Source organism: Lagopus leucura, unplaced genomic scaffold (genome assembly GCF_019238085.1).
Source record: "Lagopus leucura isolate 7727_CA_CO unplaced genomic scaffold, USGS_WTPT01 Super-Scaffold_100001, whole genome shotgun sequence".
Taxonomy (NCBI): Eukaryota; Metazoa; Chordata; class Aves; order Galliformes; family Phasianidae; genus Lagopus; species Lagopus leucura.
The window spans coordinates 35692822-35714965 of NW_024962262.1; the positions used below are offsets into that span (position 1 = coordinate 35692822).

Genomic DNA, 22144 nt, shown 5'->3' on the forward strand with positions numbered 1-22144 from the left:
CAATATACTGGAATATCAGTCCTTGCACAAATTATGCTGATAACATAGGGCAGGCCATGCTCAGGAAACCCACCAACTGCCCATAATATTAAGAGGAATGATAAAAATGCCAAATCAAAGACCTTAATCTTTATTACAATGATCAGCAAAACTGAAATACATCTCTCACCTTTGAATCATAAGCAGATTGCTTTATTACTTCAGGTGCCATCCAAAATGGTGTTCCCACAAAGGTATTCCTCTTTATTTGTGTATCTGTTAGTTGTCCTGCTACTCCAAAATCTGCTAGTTTTACTTCTCCTTGTTCAGATAGCAATACATTAGCCGCTAGAGTAAGGAAAAAGAAAGAGTTGAAATTAAGAGATTTGATTCTGCAAGGGTCTTCATTTATACTTCATGAGCTCTTCAAACACTACTAGAAAACAAGAACAGTTTACCTTTAATATCTCTGTGGATTTTCTTTTCTGAATGTAGGTAATCAAGACCTTTGAGTATCTCCCTCAGTATTGTTGCAATCTGGGTTTCATCAAGTGAGCCAGGTTCTAACTAGGAAACAAAAGAAATATTTATGTGTGTGTGTATGCATTTATGAAAGGAGAAATGAAGAGACCAGAAACAGAACTGAGTATAAAAGAAATTATTCATTCTGGCATACTTTAAAACTTCCCATTTGCTAACTTTGTAACATGAGATACAACAAAGGTTATCTGCAAACAAACAAAAAAAATAAACCCACTACAGTTCTAAACTAAGTTGTTTTATGACCAATAAAGAAATACTTCTCCAAAATGCTTTTGGAAGTTTGTCAAAGGCTCCACAAAGGCACAGTTAAAAGTTATTGCTTTGTTGTGGTCGTGTCATAGATACACGTGGTTTGAAAAGCATCTACATTGCAAACTCTTTCTTAAGATCATGCTGAATTTAGGATGGGCAAACCTACAGGCCTATATGGACCCAAATGTCAAAAGCCTGAGAAGGAAACAAAGGCACTGAAGACACCACATCTATCAAATATCACGTCACTATGTCAGATGAGATTTTGTGAAGCTGTCCAAAACACAACTCAAATCACTATCCTGACGAAGCACTGAATAAGTTCTTTTTTCATACAAAACTGAAGGTATGGATCTGCAAATCATCAGAAAGGTCACTACCTAAAGGAAGCTTCCTAGCTAGTAGGGGAACTGTGAGAGAACAAAACCGAAACTCTGACAATTTGCAAATACTCAAAATGGGGAGTGGGCAGCGCTGAGCTCTGCTGTGTGACAGCGACAGGGCCGAGGGAACGGCATGGAGCTGTCAGGGGAGGGCAGCTGGGGGTCCGGGAAAGGGGCTGCACCAGAAGTTGGTGGGCATGCAACAGGTTGCCAGAGTTCAAAGAGAGTTTGGACAACAATTTCAGACAGAGGGTTTTCATTTTGGGTGATCCTGTGTGAAGTCAGGAGTTGGGACTCCGTGATCCTTACGGTCTCTTCCAACTAGGAATATTCTATGCTTCTACTCCAGTATTATAGTCTACCCAACAAGAGCAGCCATTGAAAAGCATTTCAGAAAAAGATTAGTAAAAAAATACTACTACAAACCTCAGCTAGTAGGCAGGAGAAGAGGTAAGATTTCTTACGATGCTGACAACATATTATTTGTCGTATTTTGGTAGCCTTACCTTCATTCTTTTTTGCTTTTGTTTAGCTTTGAAAACTTCATCCTTATAAATTATTCATCTCAGCATCGATATTACCTCAGCCAACCTAACATTTATACAGGAAGATTTGTTCTTGAGAGCAATAAACAAGCATATGTACTGCCACTCTCCATGGCCCACAAAGATATTCTCAGGGCTTTGCTTCCGCTAGGCTGTAAATGACAGTTCAAGAGTTGGCAACATGATATAGCACATCTAAAAGTGGTAAGTGCACATCTGACAAAAGAGGTTATCCCAAGTGGGCAGGAAGTTGTGAAAACAGAATGTGACTGAGAATATTAGTGCTTGTCCTCTTGTCACAAACGCATCAAAATTGAAAACTAATGTATGCATAATTGCATAACATGCACTTTCTCTTGTAAGGTGTGACTTTGAAAAATGCCACTGTGAGCTGGTCTTCTTCAGCCTGAGGAAGTCTCCAGGGAGACCTCATTGCCCAAAGAAGTTGTGGATGCCCCATCCTAGGAGGCACTCAAGGCCAGGCTGAATGGCGCCCTGGGCAGCCTGATCTGGTGGTTGGCAGCCTTGCCCACAGCATGGGGTTGGAGCTGGGTGGGCTTTGAGGTCCCTTCCAATGCAAACCATTCTGTGATATTCAAGCAAAAAAGGCACAAGGCTAACATGTCACGTGTACACTTCAACCATGGAATTCAAGGTCCCCATTCAATCTTACCTCATGCTCAGAAACTTGATAAAGGAAACCAGTTCTCACACCAGATTTCAACTGAGAACCATGATGTACACGTTAGAGTTAGGGAAACATGCAGCAGAACATGAACTCAAGATGGATGAAGCACACACAAGACACTTTAAGTACAAACTCTTACATGATGATGTCAGTTCCATGGCAAAATTTGTACTATCCTAGGCAACAACTTACAGATAAGTAAGTGATCATCATACAGGTCAATGAGTAGGATTAACAAAATATATAAAGAAAATTTGAGTACATATTTTCTTTCTACACCTTTCTATAGCATCAAGTTACAAAAGCAGTGTCCAGTCACTTTTTTGTTATTTGTCTGGACAACAAATAATTTTATTTTTCTTTCAGTGTATCTTTATCAGGAACGTTATCCATTTCTACATAACCACAGAATTCCTTAGAATATTCCTGAAGAATACTTAGAGGACATGGAAACTAAAAGTAGAAATGAGTTCAGAAAAGTAATCACAGTGAAAACATGGCAACTGAATTGCAGCAAGTCTGCATTTAGTCAACCCTCCTCCTATTTTCAGAATATCACAAGCAGAATTCCTCCACATCAGCCCTTATTCTTTCACCACATTTTTTAGTTGCCTCCGATGACAACAAACTATGCTATAGGAACAGTCAAGTCTAAGCAGGAATAACAATTTTCACATACCTCAAACATGCATTCTTGTATTTATAATGCAATTTTTAAAGTCTACAACAAATACAAGATGGCATGCAATTTTCATAAGCCCTTTTTTAATGGCTGAAGTGAATTGTCAGAATCTAGCCAAATAAAATGTAATATGCAGCTAACTTCTTGAATTATCATTCAAAATCGGACAATTCTTTGTTAATTTAGGTGGTGCAATCAACCTTGTCTTCCAAATATCTCTAACCATTATCTCTATAAACTCTCTTTGTTAAACAGATTCCCTTGCAGGATTCTATATAAAACTCCTTGGGGGAAGAGAAATGTAATGGATTTGCCTCACTGAAATGTACAACTTAAAAGTGTTTTGTTTTTTTTTTTTTCTTTTCTTTCTTAGCATGACCATGAGGAGTTGTGCTAGCAGAATAAAGAGACAAAAAATACTGTTTTCAGCCTCTTACATTCCATAACTAACTGAAGATCAGCACCCCAAGATGTTTAGGTCACAATTTCAATGCTGTTTCTTAGTTCATTTCCATCTCTAGAAATAATCCATTGTGTCACATGGAAAATAATCTTTTCCTGAGATTGACAAATGCTTTTTCTTCTTTACTAAAAAATCCAAATTAAAAGATTTTATTTAAGGCATCTGGTTACACTACCTTCCAACATAAAAAGTTATAATCTCACAGTTGTAAGACCATTAACTTTCTGTTATTGTTACAACAAACTATCACAGACCAATGATGCACTACAGCATTGAGTTAAAACTGAAGGAAATAATTCTGTATCAACAAAAATCATATGTTATTTACTCACTAGATCGAGTGCAGAGCCTCCACCCAGATATTCCATTATTATCCATAACTTTGTATCCTGCAAAACAGAAACCAACAAAAAACATATTACGTTGTTTAAAAAATCATTACTGGTAAGTCAAAATGAGAATCATTCCGTTCTTCTTGCAAAAGAATCCAAACTTTTGTAACACCAATAATGTTTAGCTGTTCCTCTAAAGCACTTATAGATTATTCTTTAAGAAATCATAAAATTTTTAGTCCTTTCTGCTGAGGAATTAACTTTATCTACCACAAGCTGTTGACACAACCATGTGTGCTAAAATAATAACAAAAAAAGTTAAAACTCTTAATCTCAATCAACAAGAGGAAAGCTAATTCACATTTACCACCAGGTAAGAGCACGCACATTACAAGTTAATTACTTCTAAATAACTGGTGCATGCTCCAGTTCTTATCATGGAACCTGCCCTGCTGTCTGCTACTAGTACTATTCTAATACAGATTGTATCAAGGTAGGAAGAAATTTCTCCTTAATCCCTGCCAAGGAGTGATGCAGCAGAACAACTCCTGCCTTTATGCTGAAAGCATACTAGAACATCTTGAGCATCTAATCCAATGGTCAAAACCTCAGAACTGGGAAATGGAAGACTAGAACCAAGACTGGACAATCATTCTGAAGCTCTGAATAAATTATTAAGTCCCAAAAGCTGCTCACCTAGTTGTTCTTATGACTTTCTTTAGTACAATGAGCAAAGTAATTTTTGAGATAGGAAAAAGACAAGGGACACTCAATGAAAAAGGAGCAGAATAAACTCCTACATTTAAAAATCCTCATGACAGACATTCAGATTCAAAATTACATCACACAAATTATGTTTCCTTTCCTTAGTATAAAATGTCTTGATTTCATTGACTATATTCACACAAATACAGCTAAACATTTTCTTTACTAACTTGACTGTGCCTAGACTGAATTTCATGTAAGACTCATTATTCACTTCCCTACATTGCTTCATTTTTTGGAAAGGTAATTCCTCGCTTTTCTGTCTCTGATCTAATGAAGAATACAGGCAAGTTTTCTCCACTAATGTTCCTGCATCTAATATATGTCACAAATCATACCATTATTAGGTAAGATGTTAAATTAGAGTTCCAACATCATGTACTATCTTTTACACAGATCCAACTCAATTCAGATACTTGCTCTTCAGGAGTCAACTAATACTTTTCGACTAGCATACAATCTTGTTAAAAATATTCTAAAAGAACTGGAACACACTTTTTAGGGGAAAAAAAGTAACTCTAAAATACAATCTATCTTATCTACATAAAGCATTTGGATAACGCTTTCTGCAGATACCACAGATGTCCAGAGAACTACTGCCCACCATGAAAGAGTCCCTTAACAGTCCTGAAAAATGCACTCTGCTAGTAAGAGTTTTTCAGATTGCGCCTTAAATACTCCATGTTCTGACAGTTCCAGAACAAGCACGCATCCGAGTGGTGCCTTCCAGTAAGTCACTTTACCTTCAGAAATCTTCCTAAGCCCAATCAAAATTATTACATATATAAAATTACATACATTATATACACGTTTCCACCTGAAAACTTGCTTCCCAAAGTAGTGTGAAATGCTTTGAATATTTCAATTTTATGAGCCTGCAAACATACATGTAATAATAATTTAAGTTAAAAAAAAAACACATCATCTGTATTACTGCTTTATATTTCAACTGAAAACTGGGGTGGGAAACAAAAAGGTAGGGCAAAGGAAATCCTTGATCCTCTCAAAAAAGGGAAAGAAGAAGTCAAAACAAGACATATCACTATTTTTCTACTATTTCAGTTATGCTGTGGATTTAGAGAAATAACAACTCTCATTAAGATATGACAATTTTTCTTAATTGTTGGCAAAACCGGACAGTAAGTTCTTCAGCTTCAGAATAGTTACTTAAGCTGCAAATCAGAAACCTAGAAGTAGGATAAAAGACTTCCTAAAGAATGAATATAATTTGAATTATGTAGTTACACAGTCACGTAAAACAAAGTTATACAACCATGAATTAGAAACATCAGTCTTTTAATCACTGTTCATCCTTTTCATTTGTTACTGAAACCATCACCAGCTGCTTGGGGGTACACGTCTAAATTTACAATACAATAGCCATGAATCCAGAAAAACAAGGAATACTACATTGTAAAATATATCTAAAACTCAGGAAAATGTATGTTTGTCCTAATTGCATTTCCATAACTGTATCGATATCCCAGTTTGAAGCTCAGTAATAGCAACTTATTACAGTAACAGCACTTTTTTATTTTTGTAGCTTTAAAAGGGATCTTTGATTCTCTGTAGTTCAATCTCCCCCTTGCCACAGGAATTCTGCTCAACTTCAAATTTATCTATTTTTCAAGTCTTCATCATTCCTGTAATATATTCAAATAGATGAAATTGCTGTAAAGAATCTTACTATCCCCTTTGACTAGCTCCAGCTGAAAATCTTTGATCTACACGAATTGGTTAACAAAGAAAATAAAAATTAAAATTAAAAAAATCACTTTTGGTGAAAGTTTACATAAACTGCTTAATGCATATTTTAATTTTAGAGCCAGTAGCCTGAATACACTTATTTTATGCTCTGCACCGATGACAACCCCCAAGTAGAGCACCACTGTCAATTCACTTCAACATGACTAGAGCAACACATCTCCCTTCTCCTGGTCCTTCCTTTCAGAGCATCTCTTGCATACTTCACATTCCTTATCCTACTGTCACTTTCCTTTTTAAAGCTGCAGAAATTCCTTTTTTTTTTTGCATGCACTTCTTCCATTCTTTAGTACATATTCCCCGTTTCTCCTTTTGCAAAACACCAACATCACTACATTTTCTTCTATAGTCTAGATTAATAATTATATATTACACAAAATCACTTCATTTTCAAAAAGAAACTACACTTACATACTCAGATTAAGAACACTAATTGTTCAATTTTAAGATCTGAAGATTAATTTTCTTATTTCAAGCCTCAGTCCCAACAAAGCATTCATTTGACTCCCAGGTACAGTGGAGCCATGGTGAGTCAGCAATCCAAATTTAGTATTACTGCTTCTCTAAATGAGCGCACTAATGAAGGCACACTGTACATTCCCTTCTTCACAGTAGCAAAAGAGGTTTTCCTCACATGCCATGAAACTGAGGAATAGAGCAGCTTTGGAATCTAAAAGAAGCTTTGTTACAGAAAGATAGAATTTTTATAAATCCTTACCAAACTAGTTTGTTCTTTTAGTTTGACTTTAACTCTGAAACCAGACAAAGACCTTACAATAGCACTATCTCTGATGAAGAATTCACCATTCATTTACCGTAACAGCATGAAATGACTTGTAAAATGAGTGCAGGCACAGCAGGTAAAGAACATCTCCTACCATGTGAAATCATGGACCATCCATTTCTGTCCTAAGCACACAGCTATTCACCAAAAAAAATCTCCCTCTAGAGATCCAAAGGCTGATTTTAGCAGAAATTGGAGCATAAATACACAGAAACACACAATCAAAATTAAAATGTTTCTTTACGAGTCATTATGAAGTTAATAAAACATTTAATAAACACAGAGAGGCCTAGCTTCAGAGAGCTTGTGTTTTTATTTATCCATCTAGCTGTAAGAACGTACACACACATTTCTTTGGAGTGTGATATTAAACAAAAGAGATTGACTTTATATAATCAAGCCCAGGTGTAACAAAAGTACCTAAATTACCTTTCTTGAGGGAAGGCAGGATCACCGAGGATAATACAGAGCCATAAATGAAAAGGATCAGAAGGACTGGAAGTGACAGCACCAGCTGACTTATACAGCATTTCAGAATTCAGCTGATTCTTAGAAGGAAGAATGACTCTATGGTTCTATGATTCTGTGACTTAAGGTTGGAAAAGACCACTTAATGTCATCTAGTTCAACCATCAACCCACCCCCACCATGCCCACTATGTCCCTCAGTGCCACACCTGTATGTTTCTTGGACACCTTGAGGGATGGTGATTCCACCACCACTCTGGGCAGCCCTTTCCAATACCTGATCACTCTTTTTGAGAAGAAGTTTCTCCTAATATCCACCAGAACCTCTCCTGGCACAATTCTAAGCCATTCCCTCTTGTCCTACCTCTAGTTACAGAAGAAAAGACGCTGAACCTCACTTCAGCACAACCTCCTTTCAGGAAGTTGTAGAGAGCAGTGAGGTCTTCCCTGAGCTTCCTCTTCTCCAGACTAAACTCTCAGTTTTACACAGACAAATCTCAGCTCAGTTGCTCCTCATAAGACTTGTGCTCCACACCCTCCACCAGCCTTCCTACCCTTCTCTGAATACGCTCCAGGGCCTTTCTTGTTGTGAGGGGCCCAAAACTGAACATAGTACTACTCTATGTGTGGCCTCACCAATGCCAAGTACTGAGGGATGATCACCTCCCTGCTCTTGCTGACAACACTATTTCTGATACAAGCCAGGCCTTCAAGGCTACCCAGGCACACTGCTGGCTCACATTCATCCAGCTGTCAACTAACACCACCAGAATCTTTTCCTTTGAGCAGTTTTCCAGCAACTCTGTTCCAAGCATGCAGCATGGAACAACATGAAGTTGTGACCAAAGCGGAGTAGCTGGCACTTGGCTTTGTTGAAGTTCATACAATTGGCTTCAGCCCATTGATGCTGCTCATCCAGATCCCTCTTCCTACTCTTAGGCAGATCAATACTTCCTCCCAGTGTGGGGTCATCTGCAAACTCACTGAGGGTGCACTCAACCCTCCCATCCAGATCATCAATAAAGACATTAAACAGGACCCACCCCAATACTGACCCCTGGAGAAAAAAAAACAAAAGTCAATCAATGCAGTTGGAAAACAACAGCGAGCACCTCTCTGTATTCTAAGTGAGACAAGAAAGAATATTTTCCACTTCAAATTCACGGTATGTAATTAGCAATAGCATAATAGTCATCTATAAATACCCTGAAGGCTTGTTTTGTTCTGGAAACAAACCATCTGCACATTCCACTCAGAATCAGTATTCACAAACGTTCCAATGTCATCGATCACAGATCAAAAGAAACACAAGCTAGAAATTGCTAACAAAAATAAGAACTAGCTTAAGTCAACCTACATATACTAAAAGTTTAACTTAACTACCACTGGATTAGTAGAAAAAAACACAGTACTGGAATGCAGAGACAAAACAGCCTGAACAGAAGGACCTCAACTAACCTGGGAAAGACAAGATAGTTACAAAACTGGTATGCACTGACCAACAGATGTTTTGTTCAATAAAAAACTCAGTTTAACTTTCATGTGCAAAAGTGATAAAGGTCAGAAGGACAGACATATTTCAGCACAGGTACAACTTCAGTATTTATTTTCATACCAATTCTCCAGCAAAAAAAAAACAGATTAGAAGTACCTTAAGACACACAACACATACGATAGGATAACCTCTCTAAATTGCATTCCTTCTACAAGCTGTTACACTCCACGTGGAGATTTGCCTTTTGTTAACTTCTCAATTAAAACCACCAAGTCAAGTCTGACATCTGTACCAAGAAGAGTTTTCTCAAACACTTGCTGTTTCTGAGATAGATGATTTAACAAGCAGGATTCAGTGACAGCGGATCTCATGTGCTGCGCCAACTGTAAGCCCCGGTTTTGTTACATAAAATGAAGAGTAGTCATGCTGCCAGGCATTAGAATCCTAATCAACTCACCTGTGAGCTCCTATGCAACAATAATGTACAGATCAATCAGGAAATTAAAAAAAAAAAAAAAAGGATGCCATAAATGTTGCATTGAGTCAGCAACAAGAAATAGCATTTACCTATTTGTGGCACTTGATTCCCTCAGACAAGCTCAAACCATTTCACAAGCAACAAATGTCAACAATTCCCTCAAATCTGGAAAAGTGCATAGTATGAGCATCAAGACCTCCAGAACACTGTACCCTAGAGCTTAAATTCTCAGGAAAGAAGATGACACACAATTAAAAAAAAAAACTTTTGGCTGCCAGATAGAAGGCACCTACTACATCAAAGTAATAGAATTTGAACTTTGAAACATGTTAATACTTCCAGTCTTTCCAGTTATTAGCTGACATACATTTCCAGATGCTCAGAACAGCAGTACAACAGGTACAATTTGAAAACACAGGGCTCATCAGCAGTACAACACGGATACTGACGCTATTAAGCAAACACGTGGTTTTGACAACAAATACACACAGCTCTACTTCACATCCTCAATTCAAGCGAAAAGTTACAAATATTATCCACAAGTAACATTGGGATCCGTTTAGGCAAAATCAGAACTGCAAACATTGAAGGGGGGTGGCAATGGCGCAAAGTGGAAAGGCCTCACTACGGAATCGAGAATTCCACCATCATTCCAATGCTCCCAAAGAACTAGAGGAGGCACCTGTCCCCGGCCCAGCGCCCTCCAGCAGCCCTGCCAGCTCTAACAGGGACGAAAAAAAAACAAAACAGCCAACAACCACTACCTGCCGTGTTACCTACAGATACCCATGCCTCAGGAACCTGAATGTCAGATGGCATGCACAACATCAGAGGTTGACTCAGAAGAACAGAAGAAACCATTTCATGAGAGAACAAGGCTAGTGACGCATGGATTGCCTCCGACATCAAAGATAACCGCTGGATCAATCAACGGGATTAATAACTCTTTTGACAAATGAAACGGACGGGACAAAAGATAGAAATTACTGATCACTAAATAAAATTATTTGCACTGGACAACAAACACCGTGGGCACTCAATTTGCTCAAGTGTTAAATCATAGAATCGTTAGCGTTGGAAAAGACCTCTAAGATCATCAAGCCCAACTAGCAGAGAGAAACATGAACTTTTATTGAATAAATCCCCTCGCCGTACGTGCGTGGGGCTGCGTGCCATGGCCAGTGTCCTGATGGGGCTCATGGGACGATGTGGCTACGGCCCTGGTGATAGGTATGAGACAACAACGCCAAGCACACGAGATGTGGGGAAGGGAGTGGGCGGGGGCACTGGGAAAAGCCCAGGAACTCGTGCATCACTGTGACATGGGCAGTGATGTCTCCAAGCGAAGGTCAAATGAAGGTGACGCCCAACAGCTTGGCCAAGCCATGCTTGGAGACATCTCCAGGCAACAGATTGTGACTCCATAGTGCACGCTGGCTTTGCTGCGGGTGCAGCGGCTCAGCCCACCAGTTCGTGCCTGGCTTCCGACCGAGCGTGTGTGCGAGGACCGGAGTGTGCAAAGGGCGAGCTTTGGTGCTGGAACGTGCTCTGGGTGCTGTTCGCGCAGCTCCCAGCGGCCGTCTCAGAGCCATCTGTTCTTTACCCCGACCCTGCTTGAGCAGGCAGACGGGACAGCCTACAGAGGCGCCTGCAGAAGCATAGGTAGGCGGCACGGGGACTGGCGGCGGGGGGGGGACACCTTGAGGGACCCGTCCCAGGCCGCTGTGTGACTAATGCCTCTTGTCCTCTTCCAGCGTGACACCTGCTGCTGCAGCGCCACTGCTGGGGAGCGCGTTGCCATCTCCCGCTCCCCCTGGCCCACCGCAACTGGTGGAAGCATGGAGGCAGCATTAGACACCCGCTGCCCCGTGTGCCTGGACAACTGGGACAGCGCGGCATACGCCATGCCCTGCTGCCACCAGTTCTGCCTTCCCTGCATCCAGCGGTGGACGAGCACCAGGCCACAGTGCCCGCTTTGCAAACGGGATGTGAAGTCCATCATTCACACCGTGCAAGCGGACGACAACTACCAGGAGCTGCTGGTCAGACCGCCTGCAGAGGCATCCATTGCCACTCCGAGCCCTGCAGTCCGCCAGCCAGCCCGGCCATGGCCCGCAGTGCCCACGCGTCCTGTGGGCGGCCTCTCACCTGCCACCTGGGCTTCCCTCTTCAGGGAGCACCCGGCCCTGCTGCGGCCCCTGCGCTCCTGGCTGCGCCAGAAGCTGCGCCGCATCCTGGGCACCGAGGAGCCACAGGCAAACACACTGGTGCACAGTGTCATCTGGGCCCTGCTCCTCGTAGGCTTGGCGGAGGGGATCTTGATAGAAATGCTGGATCCCGACCTGCACGGCCACACGGTGACCTTTGTACGGCACTTCGTCGCCTTCGCCGTGCAGAGGTGCACCAGGGCGGCTCACCGCTTGCTGGGCCTCCGTGTCCCCCCTGCTGCTGGGGCACAGGAGGCCGCTACATCAGAGCCCAGAGCTGCCGTACCAGAGGAGGCACCTGTCCCCGGCCCAGCGCCCTCCAGCAGCCCTGCCAGCTCTAACAGGGACGAAATGCTGGGCAGGACAAGAGAAGAGCTCGGTGGGCATCCCAGCCGCCCACATTCCAACCCTGCAACTGACACCACAGAGCAGGCAGCGCCTCACCAGGAGCCAGAAGAGACTGTGGCAGGGCCTTCTGGCACCAGCCCACCTGCGGGGACCCGGCGAGCCCCAAAGAGGAAGGCCAGCCACTCACAGGCCTCAGAGTCACCAAACAAGAGGCCACCCCGCCGGCCGGAATAGAAGAGTGCTGGAGCTGGTGAGGCTGGGGCCACGCAGCACCTGCAACACACACTGGCCCCAAACCACCCACGTCATCAGGGTCCAATTCCTTTGTGGAGTAAATAAAACACAAAGACCAATAACAACCAAAAAAATGTGTTTGTAGCGGTTGTTGATTCCCCATCCTTGATGCTCCCTCCCCTTTTTCCTACAGCCCTGCCACTGCCGCATTCCTGACAGGAACCTCCGGGCTTCACGCAGGGGAAGGGCAAAGTTCTGCACCCGGGCAGGAACATCCTCAGCCCACACTACAGCTGGGGTTAGCCAGCTGGAGCGCACCTGGGAGTCCTGCTGGACACCAGGCTGAACCACCAAGGAGCCCAGGCTGCCTTCGTCAACCGTGTCCTGGGCTGCATGAGGCCGGCTGCTACCGGCAGGTGAAGGGAGGGCGCTTATCCTGCGCCTCTGCTCAGCTCTCTGCAGGCCACAGCTGCAGCGCTGGGCCCAGAGCTGGGCTCCCCAGCGCAAGGGACAATAACCAAGTTCTTCCTTCCCGCTGTGAGTGGACAATTCAGCTCTACCCCTTCAGATCCAGCTTGTGGATGCCCCATCCCTACAGGCATTCAGGGCCAGGCTGCATGTGGCGCTGGGCAGCCTGCTCTACTGGTTCGCGACCCTGCGTATAGCAGGGGGTGGAAACTACATTACCACTGTGCTCCTTTTTAACCCAGGACATTCTCTGATTCTCTCATTCTATGATTCTACGATTCTATGTCTGTACAACTGCTGGTAAGTAGGGATCCAGACACTCTCTTTTTTACAGGCTTTTGAAAGGTCTTTACAGAAGACAGAACCCAAGAAAAATCTTTCAGTGCCTATTCACACCACATTCCTAGGACAACAGTTGAAGAACAAGCTCGTCCTTACAAACAACAGGACGTGCTATTGGTTTTCTTGCGCATCTGGTGAACACAAAGCTCTCCAGCCTCACTACCGAATCCAGAATTCCACCATCATTCCAACGCTCCCGAAGAAGCACACGCACTTTGCTCATTCACTCAATCCTTCACTAAAATTCTCCACCGACAATATGCTCTTCTGCTAATGTTCTTCCACCTAATTCCACCTCACGTCACCATACAAGCTTCCACACGTTGCTGTATTGTTTTATCAAAGGGAACGTTGCTTCTTCCTGTCATCCCATCTCACTAAAACACAAAAAAACAAAACAGCCAACAACCACTACCTGCCGTGTTACCTACAGATACCCATGCCTAAGGAACCTGAATGTCAGATGGCATGCACAACATCAGAGGTTGACTCAGAAGAACAGAAGAAACCATTTCATGAGAGAACAAGGCTAGTGACGCATGGATTGCCTCCGACATCAAAGATAACCACTGGAGAAATTGTCATCCGCCTCCCCTTCTCTTCTCACTGTCCTGTCAAAACTCACGGTCCGTGTTACTTCTAGGGAAGTGTCTTCAATTACTGTCCAGTGTTTTCAAAAAGGTATAGAGGAAGTGAAATGCCAACATCTTAGCATCTCAGCCACCTTTTAGCTTGGAGATTAATATCCCGCTTCTATGTTTTGAGCTATTAGAACAGCGAAAGAAGATTTTTATGTAATACTGGTGAAGATAACAATTCATCAAGAAAGTAGATGTGAAAATGTTGTCATGCTGATGTACGTAAAGCAGTATACAGTTAAAGAATACAGTTAAAATTGATTTTTCCGCTTAAATGAGTGATTGTATTTTACTGACAGTTTGAATTTCTCCAAAGAGAAATAATATTGCTTTTGAATATCAGTTCCCTCCTGACAAAGTAGTAACTAGATTTACCTTTGAAATTAATTTGAGTATTCCATCAATTCGAGAGGCTCCTAATAATATAACACTTCCCATTTATTGCTAGGGCCCTTTTTTTTTCAATAATGTACATCCTAAAAAACAGTCTAGCAGTTCTCAACCCCCCCCAAAAAAAACAAAATAAATTCTGTCACTGACACTAGAAGGATACTCAAATGGAAGAAATAAAAACTGCTTTTGTTTCCTTATGATTTACTCCCAGGAGATAGCAACTCATCTGTGTTACACTTGCGATCATCTTTAGTTTGTTCCATAGGAACAGAAGTAGCTTGCTAAGCTTTACATCAGCTTCATGTGCTGTTCTTATTAGGGATTATGTGGTAATGTCTTGCAGAGATAAAAGGAAGTGGTAGAATAATTCCCCCCCAAAAAGATTTCCAGTTTTGTGAAAAACTCATTCATTTAATTTGAAAACTCTTTTGCCTTTTTCAGTACCACATGAAGAGATACAGAAATAATGCATTGTGGAAAGACTACATATTATGAAATAAATCAAAATTGCTACTGTTGCATTGCACTGTACATTCAATATGTACATACAGAACCATAGCAGCTAATTACTGTCACAGAAATCTCAGCATTTGGAAAAGAAAAATAAGAAACAGCAATGAAAGAAAACAATAATAGCAACAAAAAAACAGCAATAAAATTGTTCAACAAACAAAAATTCAGCTAATTTAACCTATCAGCATTACCAGAACTTGCAAAAATTTTAAGCCTGGAGGAGCTACAAGTTGATCATAACATGCATAGGTAAATCTGAACATAACTAACTTTGGAAGAGAATTAGGTGATATATTATTTTATATGATACCCTTAACATATTTAAGGTCTAATCTGCAGGAGCTTCACTTTCATACAGCAGAGCCTAATAAGAACACCAGCTAGATGGTGGTCATTAAAGTAGTTAGAAAGCTCTTGCCTAGGTTTTATAAAGTCAAACTAATAGCAAAAAAAAAAAGCATTAAAAAATAGCATAAAAGGAAAAATAAGGTGAAAGTTGTTACTCAGAGTATCTGCAATCACACAGGACTTAGGAGCAGATATACCTTATGTGGTCTGAGAGCACTCACTGTCAACTGAGTCCTCTCCAAATCTATACCCCTAGAAAAAAATCTGCTCAGCAAACATAATTAATATTTACTACTGGTCTACTTTCAAATATTCTCGTAAGTGGAAAAAAAAAAGGCATGAAAATTCTTTCTTTCTTTTCAGATACGTTCTTCGTGGGTTTTACATAATGTTTACTGGAATAAGAACAAGAAAAAGAAGATCCGTAGCTCAACTTTCCTATGAATGACCTGAAAGGAGGTTGGGGAGAATCAGAAATAACCCCTGAGAGCTCTGTTTTCACAAATAAGTAAATGTGGGATTATTGTTTTTTCATTTCTGTTTCCATGGCAAACAACTATCTGTTCTTAATTTATCTTTCTACTAAGTAATTATTCTATAGGCATTTAGGAGATACAAACAGCTGTGCTGCATCTAGACAGCATCTCTGACAGGAAAAAAAGATTCCTGAAGACATATTTCCCTCCAGCAGAATTAAATGCATTTCCTGGGACAACACTCTCTAAAAACCTAAACAAAGAATTGGGCAGAAATTAGCTTTAAAAATAATTAAAAAAAAAAAAAAAAAAAAAAAGGGAACTTTAAAACTGTGAAGAGTTTTTTCCCCCTTGATCTTAAAGAAAAATGAATTGAGAAAAGCTCAAGTTTTAAGTCTCATCCAAAATATGAAAGACAAACCAAGGGATGGAGGGTAGCATATGTCTGAGCATCAGGAAGTGTAGCTAGCACCTTTCACTTCACACTAAGGGCACATTCTTAAGCAAAAGTACAAGCGTTACTGACAGAGATGCAAATCTCCATGAGGACTGCAACCAGCTGATAAGGCCTTACAGAGCTCTCAAAAGATTTTCACGAAGGAGTAAGAACAAAAGCTTTTAGGAGATGGTAATGCTGCACTGAAGAATATTACCACACTGGGGTGCAGGACTGATGAGTGCATTTTGTCTGGGAGCATTTCTGAGGCGCTTACCTCCTCTGAAGTCTCTTGGCGTCAGGATGAATGCTAGCTGTCCTCGGGCTGCCATCCCTTTGAGGGGAGGGAGATACAGATGAGCCCAAAGGTTCTCTTCTAAACACAAGTCCTTATGCAAGCTGGCCAAAAGGTCCCTGCAATCAAAGAAATCATTGTGGTTTTGCATGTGGCGCATTTATGTCCTTTAATCAAGGTTTGTCAGCCATCTAACGTTCAACCACAAAGAAAAAAAATGGGGGGAAAAAAAAAAAAAAAACATCTGCCAGGTAGCCAATGCAGAACAGAGGCTAAGGAGAGACAAGCTGCTCATTCCACTTTGGACATTGTGCACTCCATGAAAAACACAGGCAACGAGATTTTTCAGACTCAGCAGAACATCCTCGGTGTACATTATTATGCATGTACAGATGTATAAAAAAATATTTGTCTTTGGAATCATTTTCCAACACACTGAAGTTTCTGTCTTTTTCAGATCACAAGGAAAAACGTGTTTTCATTCCTAAATATGTGTACTAGTCAATGCATTCTACAACCTAAGATAGCAGTCACCTTTCAACCACTACCTCCTGCAATTACTTCAGCAGTATACAGTTAATCCTTAAACGTATTCTTTTTGCCACAGACTACTTGTAACAGAGCTTGCAGAGCCACTTGCTGGGAGGGGGAACAAAATAACAAAAACTCTAATGCAATAGTGCAAGTTCTGTCAGCACCAATCAAAGAATCATTCTGCAGAACATTCATCAGACTTGTGTTTGCATCCCAATGTGCTGGAGCCACAAGCCTCGTGTTTTCCTTAGCCTGAGTCATCCCTAACAGTGCCCATATTCTCAGGCCCTTTGGCACGTTTCCTGGACACATGCCCCTTCATCATAGAAAAGAACCCTTTCAGCTCATCTGTCAAAAGCCTAGACATGTCCCATTAAGCACATGAGCTCCCAAAGCTCCAAGCTAATGGGCAACCTTGGTTTCTTAGAGTATGTTATAGCAAAAGCAGACACACGCATTTCTTGTATTGGCTGCAAAACCAGTTCGTAGCTATTAACCACGAGAAACTTATACAGCAATTACATAATACACACATTTCACGTTCTAAAGGAGTGGGTACTCATTTATTTGGGATGCCAAGTGAACACGAGTCCATACTCTTCCACTTCCCATTGATTTAAGGCCAGTTTCTTTCTCTTCAAATAACAGGAGGGAAGACTTAAAAAAGTTATGTCACTTAAAACCATAAGGTGAATGTAAGCTTTTTTTATCACCTAATGGAGGTGGCAGTTAGTGATTTCCCTCCTCCCTGTTCATCAGGTAAAAAGTTACTTTATAACCATGTCTATCCAGTCCATGCTTCATGGGGAAGAATAAATTCCAACCTGCAGCAGATCTTTTCCCAGAAACCCCATCTAAAGAGACAGTCAAAGAATAACGAGTGAGCAACATATTTATACTGCAACCCCAACATTTTTTCCATTTACCAAGAATGCAAGAAACAAAAAGGTAATCCATAATCAAGGCTCTTTACGTAGTTGAATTTTACTAATAAGTGCATCAAATGGTTATTCATAAACTCTATGAAGTCACAAAATAAGAAATTGAAAGCCAAAGTAAATTAGCACTAGTTTACAGAATTCATTTTCCAGATGAACTACATTACAACAAAAGCAGAACTATCAAGTGAATTTGGCATCCAATTAACAGAGAAATTAGTACATTTTTTTTCACCCCACTTGCACCTGAGTATCTTAAACCTATTTCACTAGAACAGTTCATGTTAATTACACTCAGCTTTTATAAATTACTCCCTGTTCTAGACCAGAATCAAACTTCTAATATGTGAGGCACAGGAACTCTTTCACCTCCACTGTCCAAAATACAACTGCTCTAATGCTTACATTCGTTCCTCTTTACCTCTACGTCAAATTAAATTCAGAATGAAAGGTATAACTCAAGTTTACTTCTACTTTGCACAGATATCAATACACCCAGCCATTTAACCCTTTTTGCCATTTGTTTACACAACTCCCACCTTTTGGCTTGTCTTCGGAAGGAGTGGGAGGAATTCACTTGGGAAAGCAGTTTCCCACGTGAACCAAGTCATTCTGCAGACAACAGACCCACGTACAGTGGCAGAATTCCTGAAAGCAGGATGGGGATGAGATGCTGTTGCTGCCTGAGATCTCACTGAAAACAGGTAGCAAGGTGTGAAACTATGCCCAGGAATATTTCACAGCACATGGAAGCCAGGAATCAGAGCACCACAGAGGCAGCTTTCAAAGGCTTCACAACAAGAACAACATAGATACGTGACTTTCAAGAAACAGTATTTTTTACTGAGCTTTTTAAAATTGATTTAGAACAAGATCAGAATTGCATGACATAGTTTAGTATCTAAATGTTAGATAATTCTAAATATAATTAATCATAAACCTTCAGTTTTCCCAAGATAGATCAGTGATGCTTCCAATCTTGATATGTTAGTTCAGTAAGGATTATTTACCCATGAAAGAGAAACAATTCAGAACTGATTACACTGATTAATTTAATGCAGATTTCAGAAACTGTTAAGAATCCCTTGGACTTCTAAAGAGAAACAGTGGAACAAAAAGTTTCTGGATTTAGAATTAAAGAATTAAAAGCAATATCTATGAATAAAGGCAGTGCAAATGAACAACTCCTTTCTCATTAAGGAGTACAGCAAAAGGCTACAGGCAAACACACAAGCAGTAAAGGGTACAGATAACAAAAGTTTAAGGTTGCAAATTTCATCTCTGAAATAAGGAGGGACCAAACTATTTTAAGAATGAAACAGGGCATCACAGCAAAACCACATGAGACAGAGACAGAGTTCACAAGTTCTTCTCTACACTTTCCCTTTGCTCTTATTTATTACCTTCATCGGCTGCATTAATGGAAGCTTTCAACTGTTCTTTACATTGGCAATCCAACTAGGCCTTAAAGCCCAGCAAATCACCTCAGAAATTCTTGCTGCCTCTTTCAGATTATCATGTTGGATGCCAGTTTCTCACTTAAAGCAGACAAATGAAGGCAGACACCTCTGCTAGGCTGCTGCTTCTTGGAGAGAACTGAGGGCTTATGAGGGGCTTCAGAAGAAAAGTAGGCACTTTTATAAGTAGTTCTTACACCTATATAAGAACTGTCTTACTGAAGTCATGTCTTATTCTGTTCCTAACACTGCTCCAGTAAGAGAGAAGAATGCAGTCACAGCTGTAGGCATTTCTACAGGGTAGGACTGGCTTTGGTCAAAGAACAGAGAAGGCACAGTCTCCTTAACCTCACAAAATGCAGTAATGACAGTGCTGCTGTGACTGTAACACAATAAATGAGAGATGTGGTTACGGCCCACTTTTAAAAAATATTTATTTGTGAGCCTAATCCCCAGCCAAAATTCAGAAAGAGTGCTTTGCAAAAGGCTCACAACACAAACATCAGAACATCAAAAAACTACTGACACATCCTAGAGCTGTGGATTTCACAGTCCTACACCTAAGGGGGAAACTCCCACACTGTTCTCCCACCCTGATGAGCAGGACGTCACCTGTCACAGGCTGCCTGCTCCCTGCAAGATCACAGTGCATCAAGTTCCTTATGTTTTGACTGTATTAGTTTCTGACCCACAGCACATATTTAAGGTCACACGAGTTCAAAGATGCTTATAAATACTGAAGAAAAACGGTTAAAGCTAAAAAGCCAAAGGATGGTGACCTAAAACATACTGAGCGCACATGCAAACACATTCAGAATTACATTCTCTAGATTGCTGTGGCAAGAATATCCAACATACCCACTATGATGTCCTTGAGTTGCCTAAAGTGGGAAAGCTTAGGTTTCTAAGTTCAGCAAGTACAGATATAAAAATAACTACAATGACATCAAATCCGCCTCATACGTATTTAAGCTATCTTCCTCTTAAAAAATATGTATTATTACTAGATAGAATTAGCTTTGCTTGGCCAATCACCCATGACATCTCGTCCTATTCAGGTTGGATATTAGGAAAAAATTCTTCTCAGAAAGTGGTGATGCATTGGAAGAGGCTGCTCAGGGAGGTGATGGAGTCACTGCTCCTGGAGGTGTTCAAGAAAGGTGCAGATGTGGCAATGAGGGACATGGTTAGTGGGCACGGTGGTGATGGCTGGACTACATGATCTTAGTGGTCTTTTACAACCTTAATGATTCTGCAGTTCTCTTTTGGCATAAGAGATCAGAAAGCACTGAATGATTGGTACTTAAACAATGAAAAGCTTCCACCAAGTCACTTCCTAACCTTCCCTTAGATAAACAAAATCAAGACCAAATCTTTTCCTGGGATACCAACATTCCAAATTCAACCTGTTGGTGAAGCTCTTCACTGAATGCGTTCCAGTTTTCCAGCCACATCAAACTGACCATTGCTGTTTTAGGAACAGCCTCGCTGATGCCATCCACGCCAAGGTCCAGCCAGTACATGATTTACTTTGGTTCAGCCACAGCCACAGCACTACTTACAGAGCTCACATGACAGCCTAAAATCAACTACTTATTACTTTCAGAATTACTGTTTATCAAAAATAGATTTATTTCTAGAATTCATTTGCATGAGGGAGCTGAGCCCCATTAATCAGATTTCAAGGAAGCAGCATGTTTTGTTTCATGAGACTATACTGTGTCATTCATAATGTTTAACCATAAGTTCTCTTCTGTTCTCTTGCAGTATATATATGAACAACAGCTTGACTTAGAGCTACACATGTAGTAGTATACCATAGACAAAGAAATAACTATTGATACAGCTATAAATGCCACAACAAATACCATCAGCAGCTATCCTTAATGTCAGCTCTTTCTATAGATTTTTATATACATCTTTAAGCATTCTTTATTTTATAGAAAGGGGCAAAATTAAACAGAACTCTGGTTTTCATGAGGTCAAGAAGTTCAAACAGTTATGCTAAAAATAAATATCTGAGTAAAAACCCAAGAGCTTGGAGATGCTGTTGCTTGCTTTTTTTATTATTAATATATCTTATGGAACTAAAGAAAAAATAAGACAAAGTAATTCTCATATATTTCTCAACAATAATCCAAGACAAAAGAAATGCAAAATTATTATGAACTTACAATGAAGCAGTGATTTAAGTTACTAACAAAACTGAAGAAACCTTGTTAGTGAGGCATCTCCACCTTGCAATTAAAACAGATTCCAAACAGCATAGTCTAAAATTGGATAAGGGAAATAACTTTAGAATCAAATCTAAGTTATTGAAAAACTGGTAAAACAGAATAAAATGCAGAAGGCAGAGTTGCCAGGCTCCTAGACAGAGAAAGGTTTTGAATTAACAGCAGTACTCTTCAAAAAAGGTATAGTACAGCAAAACTCAGGGGAAACAGCACACAACGTTGGAGAATATTATTTTCAAAAATCTGACAAAGAAACACAGAGAAACCACATCCCATTACAAAGAACGAAGCCGATGCTGTTACCTAAAATCTAAAGAAGCAACAGTCTCAGAGGTTTCATAAATCAATTGTATCAGGATCTAAAAAGAGCTATACTTTTGTCCACGGGGCATTTAAATCAGATCACAGACAGAATCATAGAATCATAGAATGGCTTGGGTTGGAAGGGACCTCAAGGATCATCAAGTTTCAACCCCCCTGCCATAGGCAGGGTCCCAGATCAGACACTAGATCAGGCTGCTCAGGGCCCCATCCAACCTGGCCTTGAACATCCCCAGGGACGGGGCATCCACAACCTCTCTTTGCACCCTGTGCCAGCACCTCACCACTTTCTCTGTAGAGAACTCCCTCCTGACATTCAAACTAAACCTTCCCTCCTTGAAA

At 40.7% G+C, this 22144-nt stretch overlaps 1 protein-coding gene across 4 annotated transcripts in view; it reads right to left on the reverse strand.

Annotated features, from left to right (window-relative positions):
- Positions 1-22144, reverse strand: part of STK24 (serine/threonine kinase 24) — a 41656-nt gene that overhangs the window by 15364 nt on the left and 4148 nt on the right. The window contains exons 2-5 of one of the 4 annotated variants that reach the window (XM_042867702.1): positions 16301-16437; positions 3868-3924; positions 438-542; positions 170-327 (exon numbers count right to left, since the gene is read on the reverse strand). In XM_042867702.1, the coding sequence (XP_042723636.1) occupies positions 170-327; positions 438-542; positions 3868-3924; positions 16301-16355 (375 nt within the window). In that variant the 5' untranslated portion in view covers positions 16356-16437. Of the gene's footprint in view, positions 1-169; positions 328-437; positions 547-3867; positions 3925-16300; positions 16438-22144 lie in introns of all 4 variants that reach the window. The other 3 variants (XM_042867704.1, XM_042867705.1, XM_042867703.1) reach the window with 3 other exon arrangements.